The sequence below is a fragment of the Pimephales promelas genome, chromosome 4 (genome assembly GCF_988280905.1).
Source record: "Pimephales promelas chromosome 4, fPimPro1.hap1.1, whole genome shotgun sequence".
Taxonomy (NCBI): Eukaryota; Metazoa; Chordata; class Actinopteri; order Cypriniformes; family Leuciscidae; genus Pimephales; species Pimephales promelas.
The window spans coordinates 21,485,099-21,504,497 of NC_142772.1; the positions used below are offsets into that span (position 1 = coordinate 21,485,099).

Sequence of the window (19,399 nt, forward strand, 5' to 3'; positions counted from 1 at the left end):
ATTTCATGTAAGTTGAGGGAATTCAAAATAGACTAGAAGTGAAAGCAGGTTGGATTTGTGATATTGTTTTGTGTGTTAAAGGATTCGGTTGAGCAATGTTAGATGCTTTGTGATGTATGTGCAATATGGAGGCATGCAATATCAAATCGCTGTTGTGGCACCTGATATTAAAGTATTGTTTGTGGTAGCCTACATTCATTTAATGGTATAGAAAGAAAATAGTAATATCTCATCGCTTAAGTCATGTCTGGGCACCCTGAATAAATATATTGGATGTACAAACAGTGCCAATGATGTTTATCATTGTTCTAAAGTTCAACACAGACATTATCAGTGTCATGCTTTCTCAGCCAGTCTTGTGTAGTGCTGATAATGTTATAAGTGTCATGACCCTATACACTGTACAACATTATCTGGTCAATACGTTATGGCAATATGTTTTTTACGCATCAGAATAAGTTAAGCAATTTTTTGCTTTTTATATACAAGATTCAATCAATTTTTAAATCATTTTAATGTTATTTAAGTAGAAATGACTAAAACATTAAAAAACAAAACAAAGTTGATTGTACGTACTTAAAGAAAAAAAAAACATACATTTTTACTTATTGAAAAATATTGAATGGATGTTTTCATGTTCGGAAGCTCTGGCAAAGACAAACCCACCTTTCAAAGAAAATGATTGAGAATTTTCCCCACAAAATGACACATTGAAGAATTACATAATAAGGTTTTCTTGACCATTTACTCTAATAATAGAGTTTTATATTATTTTTAAAGAAATGTGACAAGGCCATTCCTTGGTATTGTTTGAAGTATCATCATAGAAATAACATGGATACTGAAAATGTTAATCAACATGCTGTATTAGTCCTGTTTTTGTCCTCGGATGTATATTTACTTTTTTGTTTGTTGTTGTGTATAGATAAAAGCAGAGTAAAATTATATAAAAAAAAAAAAAAAAAAGCATAACTAAAAAGTGAAAATGCTACAGTGCATTCATGTGAGAATGTAGTACTCTGGTCTGTTGTGTACTGCAATTCAGAAACAATCATATTTGAATCCATCTGTGCAATCAGCACATAATGTGACAAAAGTGTGTGAATTCAGTTTGGTTCTAAACATAATCCATACGGAGGCCAAATTCAGCTGAGAACTTGATTTCTTCCTCTAACTGTCTATGTCTCTAACTGTCTGCGAATGGTGCTGTTGGTGGTGTGTGTCCCTGTGTTCCAGCGTTCTCAGATTTGAGTGTGAAAGTGGGGTACAGAAGTGGGCGAGAGTCTTTGTGAGACTGGAGGCAGCACCAGATGTCCAATTTGCACTTCAGCCGGGCCTGAATGAGCTGCTGGACCACAGGTTTACCCTGACATGTTCACACAGAGAGATAGAGAGAGATAGAGACTTTGTTCAGTCAAAGGCATCACTGTCCATGAGGCATGATGGTGATTTTAGGATTGATGAAGCATGAACTTGTCAATTTCAATTGAATGCATTTTTCATTGCCAGTGCATTGCAAAATGAAAATAACAGTAATGCAAATTAAGCTAAACTATTACATTAAATAATTCAATTACATTTGAGAAACTTAGCAACAATAGTTAAATACTGAGTTTTATATCCAAATCTAGAAAGTACTTGATTAGCACTTATATGAAAATATGAAACAGAAGCCAGATTTCTTCAAAGAATGTAAGGAAGCTCTGGCAAAGAAAAACTCTCCTTTCAAAGAAAGCGATCAAGGATTTTTTTCCTCAAAGTTAGGTATTGAAGAAGGTACCTTTCAAAAAAAGTTGAAGTACGATGAGAAACATTTCCCTGCAACCTTGATGGTTGAAGTGTGAAATAATAATGTCTTAGTTTATTCAGTCCAATAAATGATTCTTTTCCTATCAAGAATGTTCGCTTCATAGGAGAATTGTAATTAGTCCTTGTTTGCCCAAACATTTAAATTCTGTGTTGATTTTTACATTGGACCTCCTTGACTTTATTGTTTGGGCAAACATTTGATTTGAATAAACATTCACATAACAAAGTCCATTCATTAACTAATTCTCTTTTTCTTGCTTTTTTCTTGATGTCATTTATTTATTTAGGATTCAAATTTAAATTTGTGAAAATCGAAAGTTGAATTTCTTAACATTAATTAATGCACTGTGAAGTAACATGAACAAACAATGAACAGCTTGAGTTTTCGATTAAGATTAATAAATACAGTATCAAATGTATTGTTCATGGTTAGTTCATATTAGTTAAAACATTAACTCATGTTAACAAGTGAAACCTTATTGTAAATGTGTTACCAGGAATCAGTTACCAGTGATAATGAAATGTAAATAAAAAAAAATGACTGCAAGAGAAAAACATTGCTTGTTTTTCAGAGTGTTTGTTCTGAACACTCTCTTCACATTGCCTTGCGCACCTGAGTGTTGCAGTTCGGTTTCAATATCGCAACTGCAAATCCACAGCATCTTTGAATGCAATCTGCACACAGGAGCTGGAGGCAAACTTAAACTCAGGGTCATTCACTGTCACTCCATTATAGCCAACTTCTAAATTGTTTTCCTTGTCTCTCTTTATATCACGGGGGAATCCTCATTAGGGGGTATGTAGACACACGCATGCAAAAGTGTGAGATCTTTGGCTGGTTTGCATCACTGAACAACACTGGCAAGTTCTTTGCCTTAGAGGGGTGTGTGTGTGTGTGTGTATCACCATGTTAGCTGGGGAGGATGGGAGGGAGTAGGGTGTTGGTCTTCAGATATTCTGCTTGCATGTAATTGTTTTCTTTTTTTCTTCTTTAAATTGTATGCAAGCGTTGCATAATGTGTGTCTTTCCTACCATAATATCAGGTGTCTGTTGCAAATGTGAGCCTCTCCCTCAATAGATGCGGGCGTTTTGTTTTGTGTGTTTACCTGGCCAGTTTGTTGACCTCCCTGCCAGTACAACGCTGTTTATGCATTCATACTTTGTGTCTGACGGCGTGTGAGTTTGTGTGTGGGTGGCAGGTACTGTGTGGGTCCATGTTGGTATGTTCTCAGTGGGCGGAGGGTCATGAACATTACCACACACACACACACACACACACACACACACACACACACACACACGCACACGGAGAGAGAGTAAGTGACTGTTCTCAGCGCTAGGTGACACAGTGTGAGCTTGACTCCAGATGGGAGAGCATTAAGCTGTTAATAAATGAGGATCTTTCTCTGCATCTGTGGAATGACAGACATACAGTATTCTAATGAAGAAGAGCTGCCCAGATGGCTTGATTTCATAGATAACTCCTCTTTTTTTTCACATTTTATACTGGTTGGCCTTATACTGTGAGTGTGTGAGAGAAACATTGACTCAGAGGGAGTATTTTGCTTACATTTTCCTTTTAATTGATTGGAAATTGGATAGTCGACATAAGAGAAGTCGAAATGGATCGGAAAGTGATGGAGGCTGGACTGTCCCTGGATTTGAAAAAAACTCTTAACTGAATTTCATAACTTGTACTTAGAACACTTAGGCTAAAAATGAGTGACAAATCATGTTGCTGTTTAAGTTACTTGTTTCATTATATGAGGAAACAAAAATATGTTCAGACAGGCAGACACACACACACAAACAGAATCAGTCATGCTTGTTTTTATGTTAAGAACAGCTCCCTATAAAAAAATAAAAAAAAAAAAATACAACTAAATGTCATTGCTGCCTCAAAGGTTTGTTCAGTTGATGTTCCTTCATGAGCTTCAAGAAATAAAACATGACTGTTTTTGCAGAAACAACATGAAATCTAAATCAGTACTGTTATAGTTAACTAAAATTATTATCTGAAATAAAATAAATATTTTATTCTATGAAAAACTAAATAGAAATTGAGCCTGGACAACTAAAGTAAAAGTTGACGTACTAAAACTAAACTAAAATCCAAGCTAAATAGACAAATAAAAATTAATAAACAGCACTTTAACAAAATTACTAAGACCTAAAATCTAAAAAGCTTATCACAAAAAAATAATAATAATAACTATCAATATTAAAATGTCGCTGATAAAAATGTTCTAATATATGACGCTGGTTATTTTAAAGTAAATGTTTTTTTGTCAGTTATGTTTAATGTTCACTATGCAATCAAATCACAATTGCTGAAATCAAGTCTGAATATTTACTTTTTTCCCTCAAGTTAGTTTCCTATGTAGTAGCTGTAGCTGTGCAAGTCTTATGGGACTATCGCATGAAGTGTGGCCACTTTCTTCTTCTGACAACAGAAAAAAAGTTAAACATTTAAAAGAGAAACAAGATTACAAAACAAAAAAATGAGTCCAACCAAGCTGTTTTATTACTGAACCCTCTCTTGTCATGAATCAGCATTCACATCTCCTTCTTTTCTCGACCTTGTGTTTGTGTGTTTCTGTTTTGGGGATTTGTCTTATCTGCTTGTATTCTTTATTCTTGCCTTTTAATCTATTGGCAATTCCCAGCTCTTCCCTGCTGTCACTCCATCACTGTCATTATCCAAACATCTTTGAAGTTATTCATTCTGTCCTGCCCGAGTAGGCTAGCTCTAAAAGACCCTGTCGGTCGACTGATTTGAAGTCAGCATGCAGCGGCTAAGACAAAAACATCTTGCAATATTGATTACCCTTCACTGTCCGGAGTCCGGTCGGCTCATTAGTCCGGTCCGGAGCGGGACCACCTGATAAGCACCTGTCCTCGTTTTTCAATTCCCTCTGAGATTCCTGTCATGCAAGAGGTCAGAGTTTCATATGACGTTCCTCTTTTTTTCAACATGGAACACAAATGTCTTATAACCCGAGCGCTGAGGTCAGCCGGACGGGGAAGATTGAGTCGTAATACCTCCGTTGTGGGAGGTCTGTGGACCCCCCCCCTCCCCCTCTTTTCTCTCGCTTTATCGCTTCCCTTGACTTATTCTGCTCATCTGGGGGCCCCGTTGATCGGTTGTTTGAAGAGGATTTCTGCCGCATGGGAGTTTACAAACAGATCAACTTTCTAAGACAACAGTGCACTTCATTAAAACCCTCAGCTGTGTGTGTCCACCTTATCGCTTGCCCACCCAGACGATACGCTCTGGTCAAGGCCACTGTGGCGTCTATGCCTTGTCTCTTTCCGTCCGTTCCTCCCACGCTCCCTCTTTTCTCAGCTGTGGTGTTGTGCGTGAGCTGGCAGAAGACGGTGTCTGTGGGGGGATTAGCGTCACCCCCCCCATGCTCTCATGTGTTCTGTCTTCCCACTGCTCCCCTGCAGATCCCCCTGCTAAGGCTCTTCCTTCCTCTCTGATCCTCCAGATCACTGTCGCCACATCAGCAGCCTGTAAACAAACCCCCTCCTGGAGTCGGAGCCTGGAGCTGACCCTGTGTGGTCACCCATTGTCCTGTCTGAGACCCATATCATTGGTATATGAGACTTGGCTGTGTTTATGTATCTTATATGGGGGACTCCAGCAGTGTGATGTGTGGTTTAGTGCTTTGCTGGCTTAGAAGAAGATTGTATTGGATAGAATGGTGAAATAACAGTGAAATTGTGCATATAATGGCATCAGCCTCTCAGAAACCCATATCTGTCACCAGCTACCTAAGTCTTAAATTCCCACACATAATCTGCACACATTTTCTACGTTGGTGTGTGAAAATCTGTGGAAGTCTACAGAATAGTTTTAAAAGGGTTATATCATGATTAATAATTTCAGTGAGCTATTAAAACATACTGCTGAGAGTAGTAAGCAAACAAGTCTCAACTAAGGCGCGGGTCCTTTTGGTCGATTTTAATGTTCTTAATGAATTGAAATGGCTCAACTTAATAAATGTTTTAAGTGATTTCCTCAAGTGAAAATGCAACTTTAATGACTTATGCAGTCTCAAAATGATTTAACCCCCTGAATAGCATCCCTCAAACCAGCACAAATCTGCAAAACAGCTGTTTTCTCAAGCACACCAGATTCAACTAATCAAGGGCTTCATTAGTTGCAACAGGTGTGCTTGAGCTAGAACAGACGAAATTTCTGAACTGGCTAAGTTTGTTGGCTAGGGTTTGTGTCACGTTTGACTGCGTGTTAGAAATATAGATAAGTCAAATGAATGGTCTAAAAAGTTAGAATAAGATATAATTGGCCTTCAAAAGCAAGGTACAGGATACAAAAAGATAGCGAAGGCATTAAATGTTCCTATAGAGACACAGTATTGTTGATACTGTGGTGACACTACCTGGACGGGCCAGAACTCCAATAAATGCACCACTACTGGTCCAAAAGCACAATAAAATTCTGCTCCAATTTGCTCAGAAACACAGAAGTTTGGGGATTCTGTTAAGTGGGTAGGGTGATTAAACAAGACTGGAACTTTTCAGCCCTATCCGTCATCAGTATGTCTGGAGGAAGAAGAATAGGTGGTTTGCAGTCACGTGATTGTGTTGACGCGCGGAATGCAGATGGAGGGCAAGGAGTGAAGAGCGCAGTGGCCGAGATGGAGGAAAAACCGTACTGTACTACTTTAGACGCTATTACAAGAGAAATATATAGACAGAAAATCGAAACATATGTTGGACGTGATCCTTACGTTATTAAGAGAACCGATTTTCAACTGAATTGAGAGATTTGCCTGCCATCGAGGCTGTAGATATCAGCAACTAACTCGTCTTACAGACATACTTTGACTTTACAAAGATCAGAAACTGGTACGTTACACAAACAGCCACATAAGTGTATTTAAACACCTGAATAATGTAATTATAAGCCACATAAATAATGTATTAACTCACATTTGACGAAGTGATCACTGCACAAACACACACACAGGCATTTTCCTATTCCTCCCGACCGCAGACGTAGGTTTGCAAGGCATTTTTCCCTGTGTTTTTCTGTCAATTTCTTGTATTCCCCCCCCTTATGAACAACAACTTTGGGGACACGTTAAAAACTCCTCGTGGTTTGATCGATTTGAGCAACCATAAACGACGCAAAACATAGGCATTTTGAGTGTGTTATAGTGCTTCCTATATATAGAAAATCACTTCCTGCCCTCCATCTGCATTCCGCGCCATGGCAACGCAGTGGCGTGACGTCACGTGAAAACAAGCTATTAAGCATATTCTGAAAAGAACCCTTTGCCCAAAGTTAAGCATGGTGGTGCTCGGTGATGCTCCGGGGCTGATTTGCATTCTTTGGCACTTGAAACCTGCAACGCATGCAAGGCAAGATGGAAGTCAGTGAGGAAGCTGAAGCTTGGGCATCTTTGGAACTTCCAACAGGACAATGATCCCAAACATACCTCAAATTCCACCAAGGCTTGGTTGCAGAAAAAAGTCCTGGGATATTCTACCGTGGCCATCACAGTCAACTGACTTGAACCCAATAGAAAATCTTTGGTGGGAATAAAAGGTGCTTGCAGCACACAAACCCAGATTCCTTAGAAATGCGTCTGGTTTATACATCTCATATGCAGCTGGTGCTCTACTAAGTGTTAAAGATGCTTGCTATTAGGATGTTGAATAATTTCGAGACAGCAGAAATCATTGAAAGTTGCATTTTCAATTGAATTTGAGGAAACTACTTGAAACATTTGTTGTGTTGAGCTAATTCAATTACTTTTGTTTGATATGTTCAAACAAATTGCTCCCTTGGCTCCACAACATAATGGCCACGGTTTGCAGTGTGTATGTGTGTTCACTATTCACTACACTGCATCTAATGCTTGTGTACTAACTTGTGCATGGGTTAAATGCAGAGGACATATTTAGAGTATGGGTTACCATTCTTGGCCTTCACATATCACTTCATGTTCCACTACACTAAGAACAAGCCAAGGGGTCAATAATTTTTTTTTTGTAAACGGCTGGTGTTTGATTTATGTGTAGTGTCTCCTGTGGAATTCTCTAGTTGTGGATTCTGACCCGCCATCAGCTTTCTCCCGCCAAATTTCACTCCAATTAAAAATAAAAGAAAGAAAGAAAAGAAACTCAATCTAGGTCTTCTGTTATAGCGTGCAATTTTCAAGACAACACTCCTCTCCAGCGGATCTGTGATCACCACCCTCATCACGTTTAGAGGGGGAGGTGAGGAGCACTTACCATTCTTACCTGCAGGGTTTTCATTATCAGACTAATAAGACAATATTAATTATGCGACAGAACTGTGCTCCAATTACAATGACAGGTGATTGTGCTCTCCTTTCCATGTCAATTTATCTATAGGAGGGCAGTGGAGGCAAACACTAATATCCCATATGATTATTTAGGATATTAACTGTGAGAATTGATTCTCTGTTTCTCGGTATATACGCCTGGGGGAACTCCCTCAGAGACTGCTAGTGAGATGCAGATTGTTCGAAATGTTGAGGTTCAGCAGTTTTGATGGCATCACCTGTATAGGATGTATGAAGGAATGAACTATATAACCCCAATGTTCCCACAACCGAACATGTGCTTTGTATGAATTCTGCTCACAGGGTGTTCTGTGAGTCTGGGGGCAAGAAGTTAAACCTGTGAAAATAATCTTGTCTGAATACTGCACAAATAATGTATGAACTATTCAAAGTTGTTTTGTGAAGGCAGAAAAAAAAATAGCCCAGAGCTGCTCGGGGATTGTTTGGGGGGCATTGCTCAAGCTCTCAGTGATGTGAACTGTGCAAACTCTGCGTGAGTCATATTTCCTTGTCCGCTTTTTAGGGGAAATAATGTATTTGTAAAAAGATATTAGTACAAATTAAAAGGCTGCTTCTTTAAGCTCTTTCCACTCAAACAGTTGTTTAGAGAATGAGCACAAAGAGGCTACTGGATGTTTTCAACCATTCAGATGGATGTGTCTTTATAATCTTTCTCATGCAGTGATTAACAAGTGCTTGACCTCGGCTAATCTTTAATTTTTTTTTATTTTTTTTTCGCCCAGACAAAATGATTTTGTATTTCCTGCAACTAAAAATTAATTTCCTAAAGATTCCATGAAGTCACTGTTGGCCCTGATTTGTTTTTGGTTCCCACAGACCAATTATTTTTATTTAAATTGATTTAGCCATAAAATGTCTTTTTGTCCTCTAGGTATTCATTTGAAGCAGATTTAATATGTAGATGTTTCATTTAATATGCTTTAAGTAATGTCTGTTTCTGGGTTATAAATTGAAAGGATTTTGTTTCCCCTACAAGTTAAACGGACATGTCACTGTCTAATGTGTGATCAAAGAAACCTGTGTTTTTTAAGCAGCAAATCAGCATATTAGAAAGATTTCTGAAGGATCGAAGACTGGCGTCAAAGCTGAATTTTCAGTATCATTACTTCACAGTAATACATTACATTTTAAGATATATCAAAATAGAAAACCATTTTAAATTGCCACAATTTCACAGTGTTACTGTTATTACTGTAGTTTTAATCTAATAAATGCAGCCTTGGTGAGAATGAGACTTTTTCCGCCCAAAAACACTACAAAATCTTAGTTACCCCAAACTTACATTACATTACAAATTATTTTTGTTGTAGTAATAGGCTACAGTATATAATAGTACAACTTGTTGTCTATAATGTATTGTTAAAGACATTTACATATTAAAGGTGCTATGCCCGATCACACCAAGTACGCGTTACTATAAAGATAACGATAAAGATCGTATATATGCGATCGGTGTGTTTTTAAAGTAGCGAAAATGGACCTGCTGCTGCTGCTTTACGTTACAAACAAATATCAAAAGAAAAACAGGCGCTTTTGGGTACAATACATCCTTAAAAGACGAGAGGAGTTGGGAGCGCATCTAAACATTGTCTAACAGTGAATTTAGCTGATGAAGTCAGTGATGGGATAAAAACATCACCTAGTCAACACCTTTATGTATACAACGCCTTTTTTTCACTGCAACTTCAGCAAAGTTATCAACTAGCACTGGATAGCCTACCTGAGGTAATTGTGTTTCACTATGTTAAACTGCATTATATCTCATTGTGAATACTTCTCACCGGATACGACCGATTGCTTTCCATATATCCATCTTTTTTAAGATATCCTCGAAAAGGGGGTTTGACTTGTCAAACAGTGGAGGATTTTTTTGTACCTCGACGATTAACTTCTCTAGAATGTCATCTGCCATTTTAAATGCACGAGACCTTTAAATTAGAATGGATTCTGATTGGTTGTCAGTGTTTTATCGTTGGACAGCTGGAAAAAAAAATCGTTCTGAAGGTGATCCCAACTCTTTATCGTTATAGTTGTGGTGTGAACTCTGTTATTCTTTAATATGGAGAACGATTTTTAGAATTATATCTTTATAGTTCTCATGCTTGGTGTGAACGGGCCTTAACGACTCCAAATGATCTACTTTCTTCAAACTCTAAATGGAAGATAGGCTGTGTAATTTTGGTATTTTGTTTTTCCTCCCTGTGATGTTAGCATAGACAGTCCATGATGAGGGAACATGTTGCACACAAAACTCCTCACCAACTTTTTGTACACATACACTCAAACATCTCTGAGAGTGAATGGCCAAAGACCATCTCAAACAGAACCCACAGACCCTTTCAAGACCCCCTCATTCTCTTCTCTCATATATCAAAAGAGAAGCACCTGAGGCACTGAAGCAATAATGTAGTATAAATGAAATTTCCTGCAAGGCTTATTGATGTCATTAAACACAAGCATATTGCACTTCACAACCATTTTAGTCTTCATCAGAGTGCTTGACATTTAGTGAATTAGGTACTGTTGAGCTGCCTGTGTCTTTCTATCGTCACTGGCGTCGCCCCCTCCACCACGGTCTGTAGAGATATCCGTCATCTCATTTAGGCCCGCTGACCGCTGACGAGCACTAATATCCCTTTGCATTAGCTCATTTGAGCCTAATGTACTTTTGCTGTTTGTAATCAAATAAGCAATAGCTTAGGCTATGCCTTATGGCTTTAAATGAGTATGCAACCATTACGATTACATTATTACTCTATCTAAAGGTTTCGCTTTTTTTTTGTCCTGTGTCTTGATCGTGGGTAGGAATTCATATGCACATTTGTTTTGTTGCATATGCAGTCACAGATCATAGTTTGATTGGGTTTTTAGTACCCTATTAATGTATTAAATTTGATCTAGTTTAAACCAGTGGTTCTCAAATGGAATTGCTTGTTTTGTTTTCTATTGTCGACCCAATGCACTACCAAAAATCGGTTGCGCCAAAGTGAACGAAACTATAATTTGATGATTAGTTTTGACAAACTTGGCATGTCTTTATAGTTTGAGTGTTTTGTTTGTTTTGTAAATTTCTTAATTATGCTATAGGTGTCATGCTATTGGCAGCCAACAATTCACAGCACAATTGATAATACATTTAGAACGGATCTGCAGTCAGTTTACCATTAAATTGCATTTTATATATACAATTAATATAATTAGATCAAATTACTCAACAGACCTATCAACTTTTTTTCATATTTTGGAACTGCAAGGCCCTGTCCCAAACCACGCACTTCATGCAGACTTTCGGTCTCGCGGACTTAGATTGCGCGCGCTTGCCGAGTCTATGAGTCCGTAGGCCGTCCCATTTAGCATTTCAAAGCTCTGAATTGTGCTCAGCAGCGCCCCCTTTGTACCCTTGAAGAGGTCCTCTACAAAGCCCGCATAGATGCAGGTTCCATGCGCTTTAACTACGCAGGAATCCTTGCGAAATGCCAATCAGAAAACGGATGGGATTTCGGTCACAGCTGTAACACATGATGTAACTGTAATCAAGGCTGAGAAGAGAATATTTAAGTATCATTATGGTTTTTCTGACATAGGCGTTCCTTTTACCAGTTGTTTCTTGCAGTTTATACAAATATTATCGACCGGTGGTTGATATCTCAAACATAATCATCGTAGGTAAATAATACGATCACATTATAATTCATTTACATAAATAGAACCGAATGTCATGGCTTTACGGAGTCATAAATGTAGTATGAATATTGAAACCATGTTTATTTTTTGTTAAAATTGAACATTATGTATTATTTAGGGCCGTGCAAAAATTATTTGCGATTAATCGCATCCAAAATAAAAGTCTGTGTTTACATAATATATTTGTGTGTGCTGTATATAATTATTTTGTATATATATAAATACCTATGCATGCATGTATATATTTAAGAATTATCTGTGTGTATATATATATATATATATATATATATATATATATAAATGCATAATCTATATTATATAAATATAAATATTTTATATATGAATAACACATTTTCTTAAATATATACATGAATGTGTGTGTATTTATATATACACAGCACACACAAATATATTATGTAAACACAGACTTTTATTTTGGATGCGATTAATGGCAATTAATTTTTGCACAGCCCTAGATTATTAAGTACAACTGCATTATCATTTACATAACTGTGACATCGATTCTAACGCCAATGGTGGCATAAACAATTATTGAACTGTAAAAGCAGGCTGTGTAGTTCACATGGACGTAAGATTTGGGGAAAAAATAAATAAATCCTTTTTTCGATGCTAAATACTATAATTTAATGTTTGTGATTTTTTTCTAATAAAGAGACTGATGAGATGACCTGTTTATTCATCTCCGTATGGAGAGGGGACTTGCGGACTCGCGCTAAGGGCCCTATTGGTCTGCACTACATGACGTCACCGAAGTGTGGACTCCACAAGTCCAGAGTGTGCCATTTGGGACAGGGCCCAAGAAAACTTGCCAATGCGATAATGTCAAAATGTCCAAATAACAGACAGTTAAAAAGCCTGAAAAAATATCCATCAGTCGATGATTAATTGTAAGTGATCTTATAATTAATCTATTCTGAGTTTTACTTGCCCAATTTTGATCATGGTTTTTAAGATCATGTTGGGATAATCTGAATAGTTTGTTTCTGCAGGTTGAAGCACAAACTTTGACAAAACATGAGGATGGTTTCACCTCCTTATAAGACAATCATTACTATGCACAATGAAATGGCTAGTCACACTTTATTTTTTTTTGTATTTGACATTGGTTTTTTTTTTTTTTTTTTTGTCGTGGTCAGCTCTTTCAGAACAGATCTGTCAGGGATTTTTTTTTTTCAGTTGAGGACCATTGGTCTAGAGTCTAGACTATGCATATCACTGCAGATCAAGACCTCACACATTTATTGACACCAGCACAGCTGACAGTCTCAGCCGTCAGACACAGATACATCTCCACCACCTTCACGCCTCATTCCAGTGGGGCATCTGTTAGTGCCTCCACTCGGGTGGGCCTAAAGTGCTCACGGAGTTGGCATAACTGGATCAGCGTGTCCTAGAAAATAAGCCCTGTCACACGGGGGCATTTTGGCTGACCGTTGCCAAATCACAACCACCATAAAACATCTTGTCTTAATTGGCGCATTTGCCATCCACGTCTTGAAACACTGTAGTCTCAGCTGTTGCAGATCGTGAGCTATAGCAAAACAAGAAAGAAATGCTGAAACTTGTTGATGTCACTGAACCATGAAACTTTTGGCCCAGGGCTGAAATTGCACTGTGTACACGTTCTTTAGCAATTTAGCTGCAGGGATAAACATACCTTACATCAACACGCTATTTGTACTCTAGATTTGCCCCGCTTTAGGCTGACAGAACCCGTACACTCTGCTCTCTGTGCTGAACAAGTGAAATCCAGACAGTTCCAATTATCTCATTCACTGAGGCTGTCTAGAGTGCAACTGCGTGTACTTTGCATATATGGAAATGCTGTGTGTGTGTGTGTGTGTGTGTTTTTTTTTAGCCCTTTTGCAGTTGCATTAGTGTTTTACAAAGTGAAATTGTTTGATTATACCAAATAAATAAATCACAATGGGCCTTTTTCACAGACTTTTTATATCACTATACTGTGTGGGTTATATTACCTTGGAACTAAATTACAGAAAACAATTTAATGCTGCTGTTTCTAATACAATGGTCCATCCAATATTGTGAAAAGGGTCCATCTAATATGCTTTTTTTAACATTCCAACCAAAGTTATATTTTTGTCTTGTTCTAAGCGAATTGGGGCATTTTTAAATTGATTTGAAAGACTCATAAAGATGTATCTTGTCTCCTGTAGATCATTACAAAGTATGTTTATGAACTCTTGGAGAATGACTGCAACCTGAAGAAGGAGATCCTTCCCGTAAGTAATGTCTTTTTTTTTTCTTCTTTAAAAACTGTTTGAATCTAAACAGAATTGTTGTGAAAGCTGATGCAGTTGTGCTTTAAGAATACAGTGGTCTACTCTAAATTGTGTGAAAACCAAGTTTTAAAATGATAATCTTCAACACTTATCAACTCTCCAGGAGGAAAAATTGCATTTGCTCTGATGGTAACATTGTGTACGCTCAAGGAGATTCCTAAGGTGTGGTCACTGCATTCATATGAGCAATAATGTTATGATTTCTAGCGCGCTTTTTTAAGAGGCGTATCATTAAACTACACATCATTTTTGATAGCGGGTGTTTGCACTTGGTAGAAGTAGAATTTATGTCCTTTTAAAAGCACTGTAAATTACTCTCCATAAATCACCTGAACAATGCTGGCAGAGACTTTTATGAGCTGTTTTATTTGTGGAGAGTATTTACCAAATGATGTTCTTGGAGTCTGTATTGTCTTTCAGAGAGTTTCATGGGCACAGCTACCTGTGACCAACTGCATTTAGTGCTCAATCCATTTGTCAAAGTTAGTTTTAAAGAAGACTGCTCACACAATGTATTTTGTTATTTTCTATCGTGTGATTTTATGAGCTTGCCACATAACTGATCACCTCACAGGAAGCATGTGGAAGTCGAGACGGATTCGTTGCAGTGTAATGAAGTCATCAGACGCAGACAGACAGTGTTGACTTCTCCGTGGCTTGGCAGTGTAGCTCAGCATTGAGCGCTGTTCATTAGAAATGATTCCAGGCTCTGACTCACTCTGCTGTTTCTGAGTGTCCTGCCCCACTTTAATAAGAGTAAATATAGTTGTTGACACATCAGGGGGCAGACAACACAAAAACACCTTTTATAATCAAACCGGGGTTCACAGAGTTTGGCAAGTTTGACTGAATGTAATGCAAACTTATACACAACAAGCAATAGACCACGTTATTCGCTCCAGCATGTTGGAATGCAGTGTGATCTGTGGTTTCAAAGTGCCCTAAGTATGTTCAATAATACAACAGAGACCATTTCCAAACGGCAGATTTCATTGGCTGTAATCTTGTACCCTGCTATAATTGGCGACCTGTGTCTCTGTTTGGTACTGATTATAATATTTATATTCCTTCAGGTCGATGCGACTGAGGATGAACCGAAAAGCTTTATTTACGTGAGCGAGGATGCCCTCACTAACCCGGAGAAGATCATGGTTCTCATCCAGGGCAGTGGAGTGGTAAGGGCAGGCCAGTGGGCTCGACGCCTCATCATTAATGAAGACCTCGACAGTGGGACGCAGATACCCTTCATTACCCGTGCCAAAGAGGTGGGTTGTAGTTTGTCTTCATTATGTTTCTCTTTTTCTTTTTTATGGTTTTGCAAAGGAACTCTGTGAACATTAGTTGTTTGTGCTGAAATAGTTTTTTGGATAAGGGTTGTGTAGGGCCTTGGGCTTATTTAATACAATTTATTCCAATTTCAAGTGTGTTTTATCAGTTATGAATTTATAGGACTTATATATAGACTACCATTCGAATAATTTAAGAAAAAAAGTCTTGTTTATTAAAAAATATATATATATAAAAAATATATATCTATATCTATATATATATATATATATATATTCAAATAATTTAAGAAAAAAAGTATTGTTTATTAAAAAAAACTATATATATATATATATATATATATATATATATATATATATATATATATATATATTAAATTGATTAAAAAAAATTGATAAAAATTGATATCCATTTTTTGATATTGATATCAATTGATATCAATCATTAAATTGATAAAAAGTAGTTGCAGTAAAGACATTTTATAATGTTACAAAGGATTTCTATAAATACAATTCTATCAAAGCAATTGATTTTTCTATTAATCTATTTACACATAATCCTTAAGTATATTACAGTTTTTATAAAACATATGAAACAATAAAAACAATTTTTAACATTTAAAAAATAAGCATCAATAAGTAAACCAGCATATTAGACTGATTTCTTAAGAATCACGTGACACTAAAGACTGGAGTAATGATGCTGTAAATTCAACTTTATCACAGGAATAAAATACATTTGATAGTATATTAAAAGGAATCAATTGCACGTATATCTCCGTATATCAATTGTAATAATATTTCACAATATCACTGCGACAACACAACACATATTTTAAGGTGCCGTGGTTACACGTTACTGCTTGTACTAACAGCAAATTATGCATAATTACATGTAACTAACCCTAAACCAAACCATATCTCTATAGTAAGTGCAAGTAGTTAGTTAATTTTATTCCGTACTTATTTGATTAAGTACAATGTAACTGTCACCTTAAAATAAAGTGTAGCATTACTGTTTTTACTGTGTTATTGGTCAAATAAATACAGCCTTAGTGAGCATAAGACATGGGACTTAATTATTCTTAATTATCTGCATTATTTCAAACTTTTAACCTGTATATTTCTTATTTTTTAGTGCAAATATAAAGCATGATGAGTTTAATTATTAATATTAATTTGTTTTTATTTCCTTTTTGTTATATTTAATCTGGGGTTTGGCCTTTTGATTGTATGATCAGGGTGAGTAAATATGTGAACTACTGGTCTGATTGAACCAGTAGATTGTTTAATATCAATGAAAGTGATATCACATCATGCATGTAGTCTGAGCGACTGCTGTATCTATCTTTATTTTCTCCTCTGTATCCCTCTTTACGTTCTCCGATCCATAGATATTTATTTACCCCGCAAAAGGAGCTGTTTTGCTGTTACGTGTGTACTGTAAACTGTAATTTAGATTTTCATTTCTTTTCTCTGTCGGAGGACGTATCCCCGAGTGGAGTTATTTCCGTCCATCGCGGCTAGTCGTTTGTCACGCCGCCCGCCGCTACCTGTGTAATTTCATCGGCCCGTGCGTTCAAATTGACTTAAGGGAGATCTCCCTCGCTCTTCCATCTAAATGTCATAAAACACACACACACACACTCACTCTCACACTGATGTCTGCAGGCAAAGTCACTTTTCGCACAGCGCCGGGAAAATACGGACAGGGACGGTGAGTTTGTGTGTGCGGAAGACAGTAAGGTGGCTTATTGCATTTGTGAAGGGGCGTACCGCGACGGGCTAGACGGAAAGAACGCACGCCGTGCTGTGCCGGCCATTCATCTTACTAAATAATGACCCCTGCTTTGCTGTGACATCATCATAATAGCATTTACAGGAAGAGAGATTCCAGTTTGTTGCGTGTGTGTCAGTATGACAAGAGAATGTGGCTGTCACTTTGCAATATTTGTATTGCTGAAGGGGTGCGGATGCGCTGTCTGATTCTTCATGTGACGGCTCGTGTTTGTGATTTCCTCTGTGATAAACAAGGCCACCTGAGGCCATGTGCCGAATACGCTCTGATCCGAGATCAGTCTGTTCTTTTAGCCTGTGAGATGTGCTATTCTGCTGGGAATTGGTAACACACTCACAAACAGATTACACTGCTCCCTGATCTGTCCTGTGAAGCTTAATTACAGATTTTGGTGTGGAAATAAGATTGTAAAATAAAACAGGTTGAGTCTGAGTTGCTCGTACCGTACATTTGATGTGGGCTGTCGTAGACCAATGTCTTCATTAGCACATTTCCGGAGAAAACGCAGAAGGTCTCAAAGAAAGATGACTCAGCCGGGTCAAATGAGTACTGCAGTGGTTTTTGAAGACAGACCAGATATAATCAATCATTTTGGAAAACAAATAAAAAGAGAGAAAACACAGGCAGTCCATTGAGGACAAGGCTACTACCCGTTTGCTCCTATAGAAGGCTTGTAAGATATTTCTTTTCTGTAAAGGATGAATTACATTGATCAAAAATGACAGTACTTTTTTTTTTTCTATTTCTATTCATCAATGAATCTTGAAAATATGTATCACTGCCTCAACACAAATATCCAGCAGCACAACTGTTTTCAACATTGAGAATAATAAGAAATGTTTCAAAAAGCAGCAAATCAGAATGATTTCTGGAGGATCATGTGATACTTAAGACTAAAGTATTGGCTGGTGAAAATACATCTATGCCATCACAGGAATAATTTTAAAGTACATTTTAAAATGCATTCATAACCCCCCACAAACACACACACACACAAACTATATTACAATATTCTTTTTTTTTTTCTGTATTACTGGTCAAATGCAGCCTAGGTGAGAATTAAAAAAAAAATCACTTTTAAACAATGCATTTTTGGTATTAACTAATTGTTCTAAATTTAAATACATGACACACTGTAAAAAAATAAAAAAAAAATAAAAAATTAAGTAACCTTGCTGCCTTCAAATTTTAAGTTCATTGAAATGGAAACATTTAGTTTACACAATGGAGATTGATTTAATCATCAGCAACTCAAAATATTATGTTAGCTGAACTATATAAATTATTTAAGTTGTTTTGACAAAAGAAAAACAATGTTGTGATTACAAATCATGAAAATATATATATATTTTTTTACAGTGCAGCACTTACAATGTCATATTTCACATTATTTGGAAAAAGAGACAAAATTTACACATCTATTAATTAAAATATTTTTAAAACCTTATATAAACACTGTAACTGCAGATCCAGGTGCTGCATCATGTGTGTAGGAGTTTAGCTGGTCACACGCCACTGACTATGTGCTAGTGAGTAAGGGAAAGACAGTGCATTATTCCCGCATCTGCACGCGCGTGACAGGCTTTGGGCGTCCACAGAAGGCCGCAGTGGCAGCGCTGGGAAACGGGGCCAGAGTCTGACAGCTGGGCTACCGCGAGAGCGAACACGTAAGCACGTGTGTGTGTGTGTGTGTTTGAGAAAGAAAGCAAGCTTGCTTAATGACAGCTTATTCCTTCATGAGTTTAACTCCTGACAGCAGACAGCTCTGCCTGTTGCATCATGGTAGCAGTAGCAGAATCATTACCTTGTGACCTGTCAAAAGCTGGAGAGTTTCAGCGGAAGAGAGCAAGAAAAAGAGAGCAAGAGATTTAGAATTAATTTGTTTTGCAGGGTCAGAAATTGAGTGCCGTAAAGGTTTGGGTGAGATGTGAGCCCTAAAAAAGGGTGATTAGGATTACAAAGCCTGTTTAGAACTAGCTGACTGTTTATGCAAGTACGATTACATATGTATTTTGTGCGGCACTATTTTCATATAGCTGATTTAACCTCTTATGACCGACCCCCCTCTGCTCTCGTCTCGGCCAGCCTCTCTCTGACAGAGCCGGATTGATTGCTCACTCAGAGCATCTTGTTTA

The 19,399-nt window shown here is 37.3% G+C and overlaps 1 protein-coding gene across 1 annotated transcript in view; it reads left to right on the plus strand.

Moving 5' to 3' along the window:
* Positions 1–19,399, plus strand: part of arb2a (ARB2 cotranscriptional regulator A) — a 204,520-nt gene that overhangs the window by 11,388 nt on the left and 173,733 nt on the right. The window contains exons 5-6 of the mRNA XM_039661736.2: positions 14,055–14,120; positions 15,254–15,445. Coding sequence (XP_039517670.1) covers positions 14,055–14,120; positions 15,254–15,445 — 258 coding nt within the window. The remainder of the gene's footprint in view (positions 1–14,054; positions 14,121–15,253; positions 15,446–19,399) is intronic.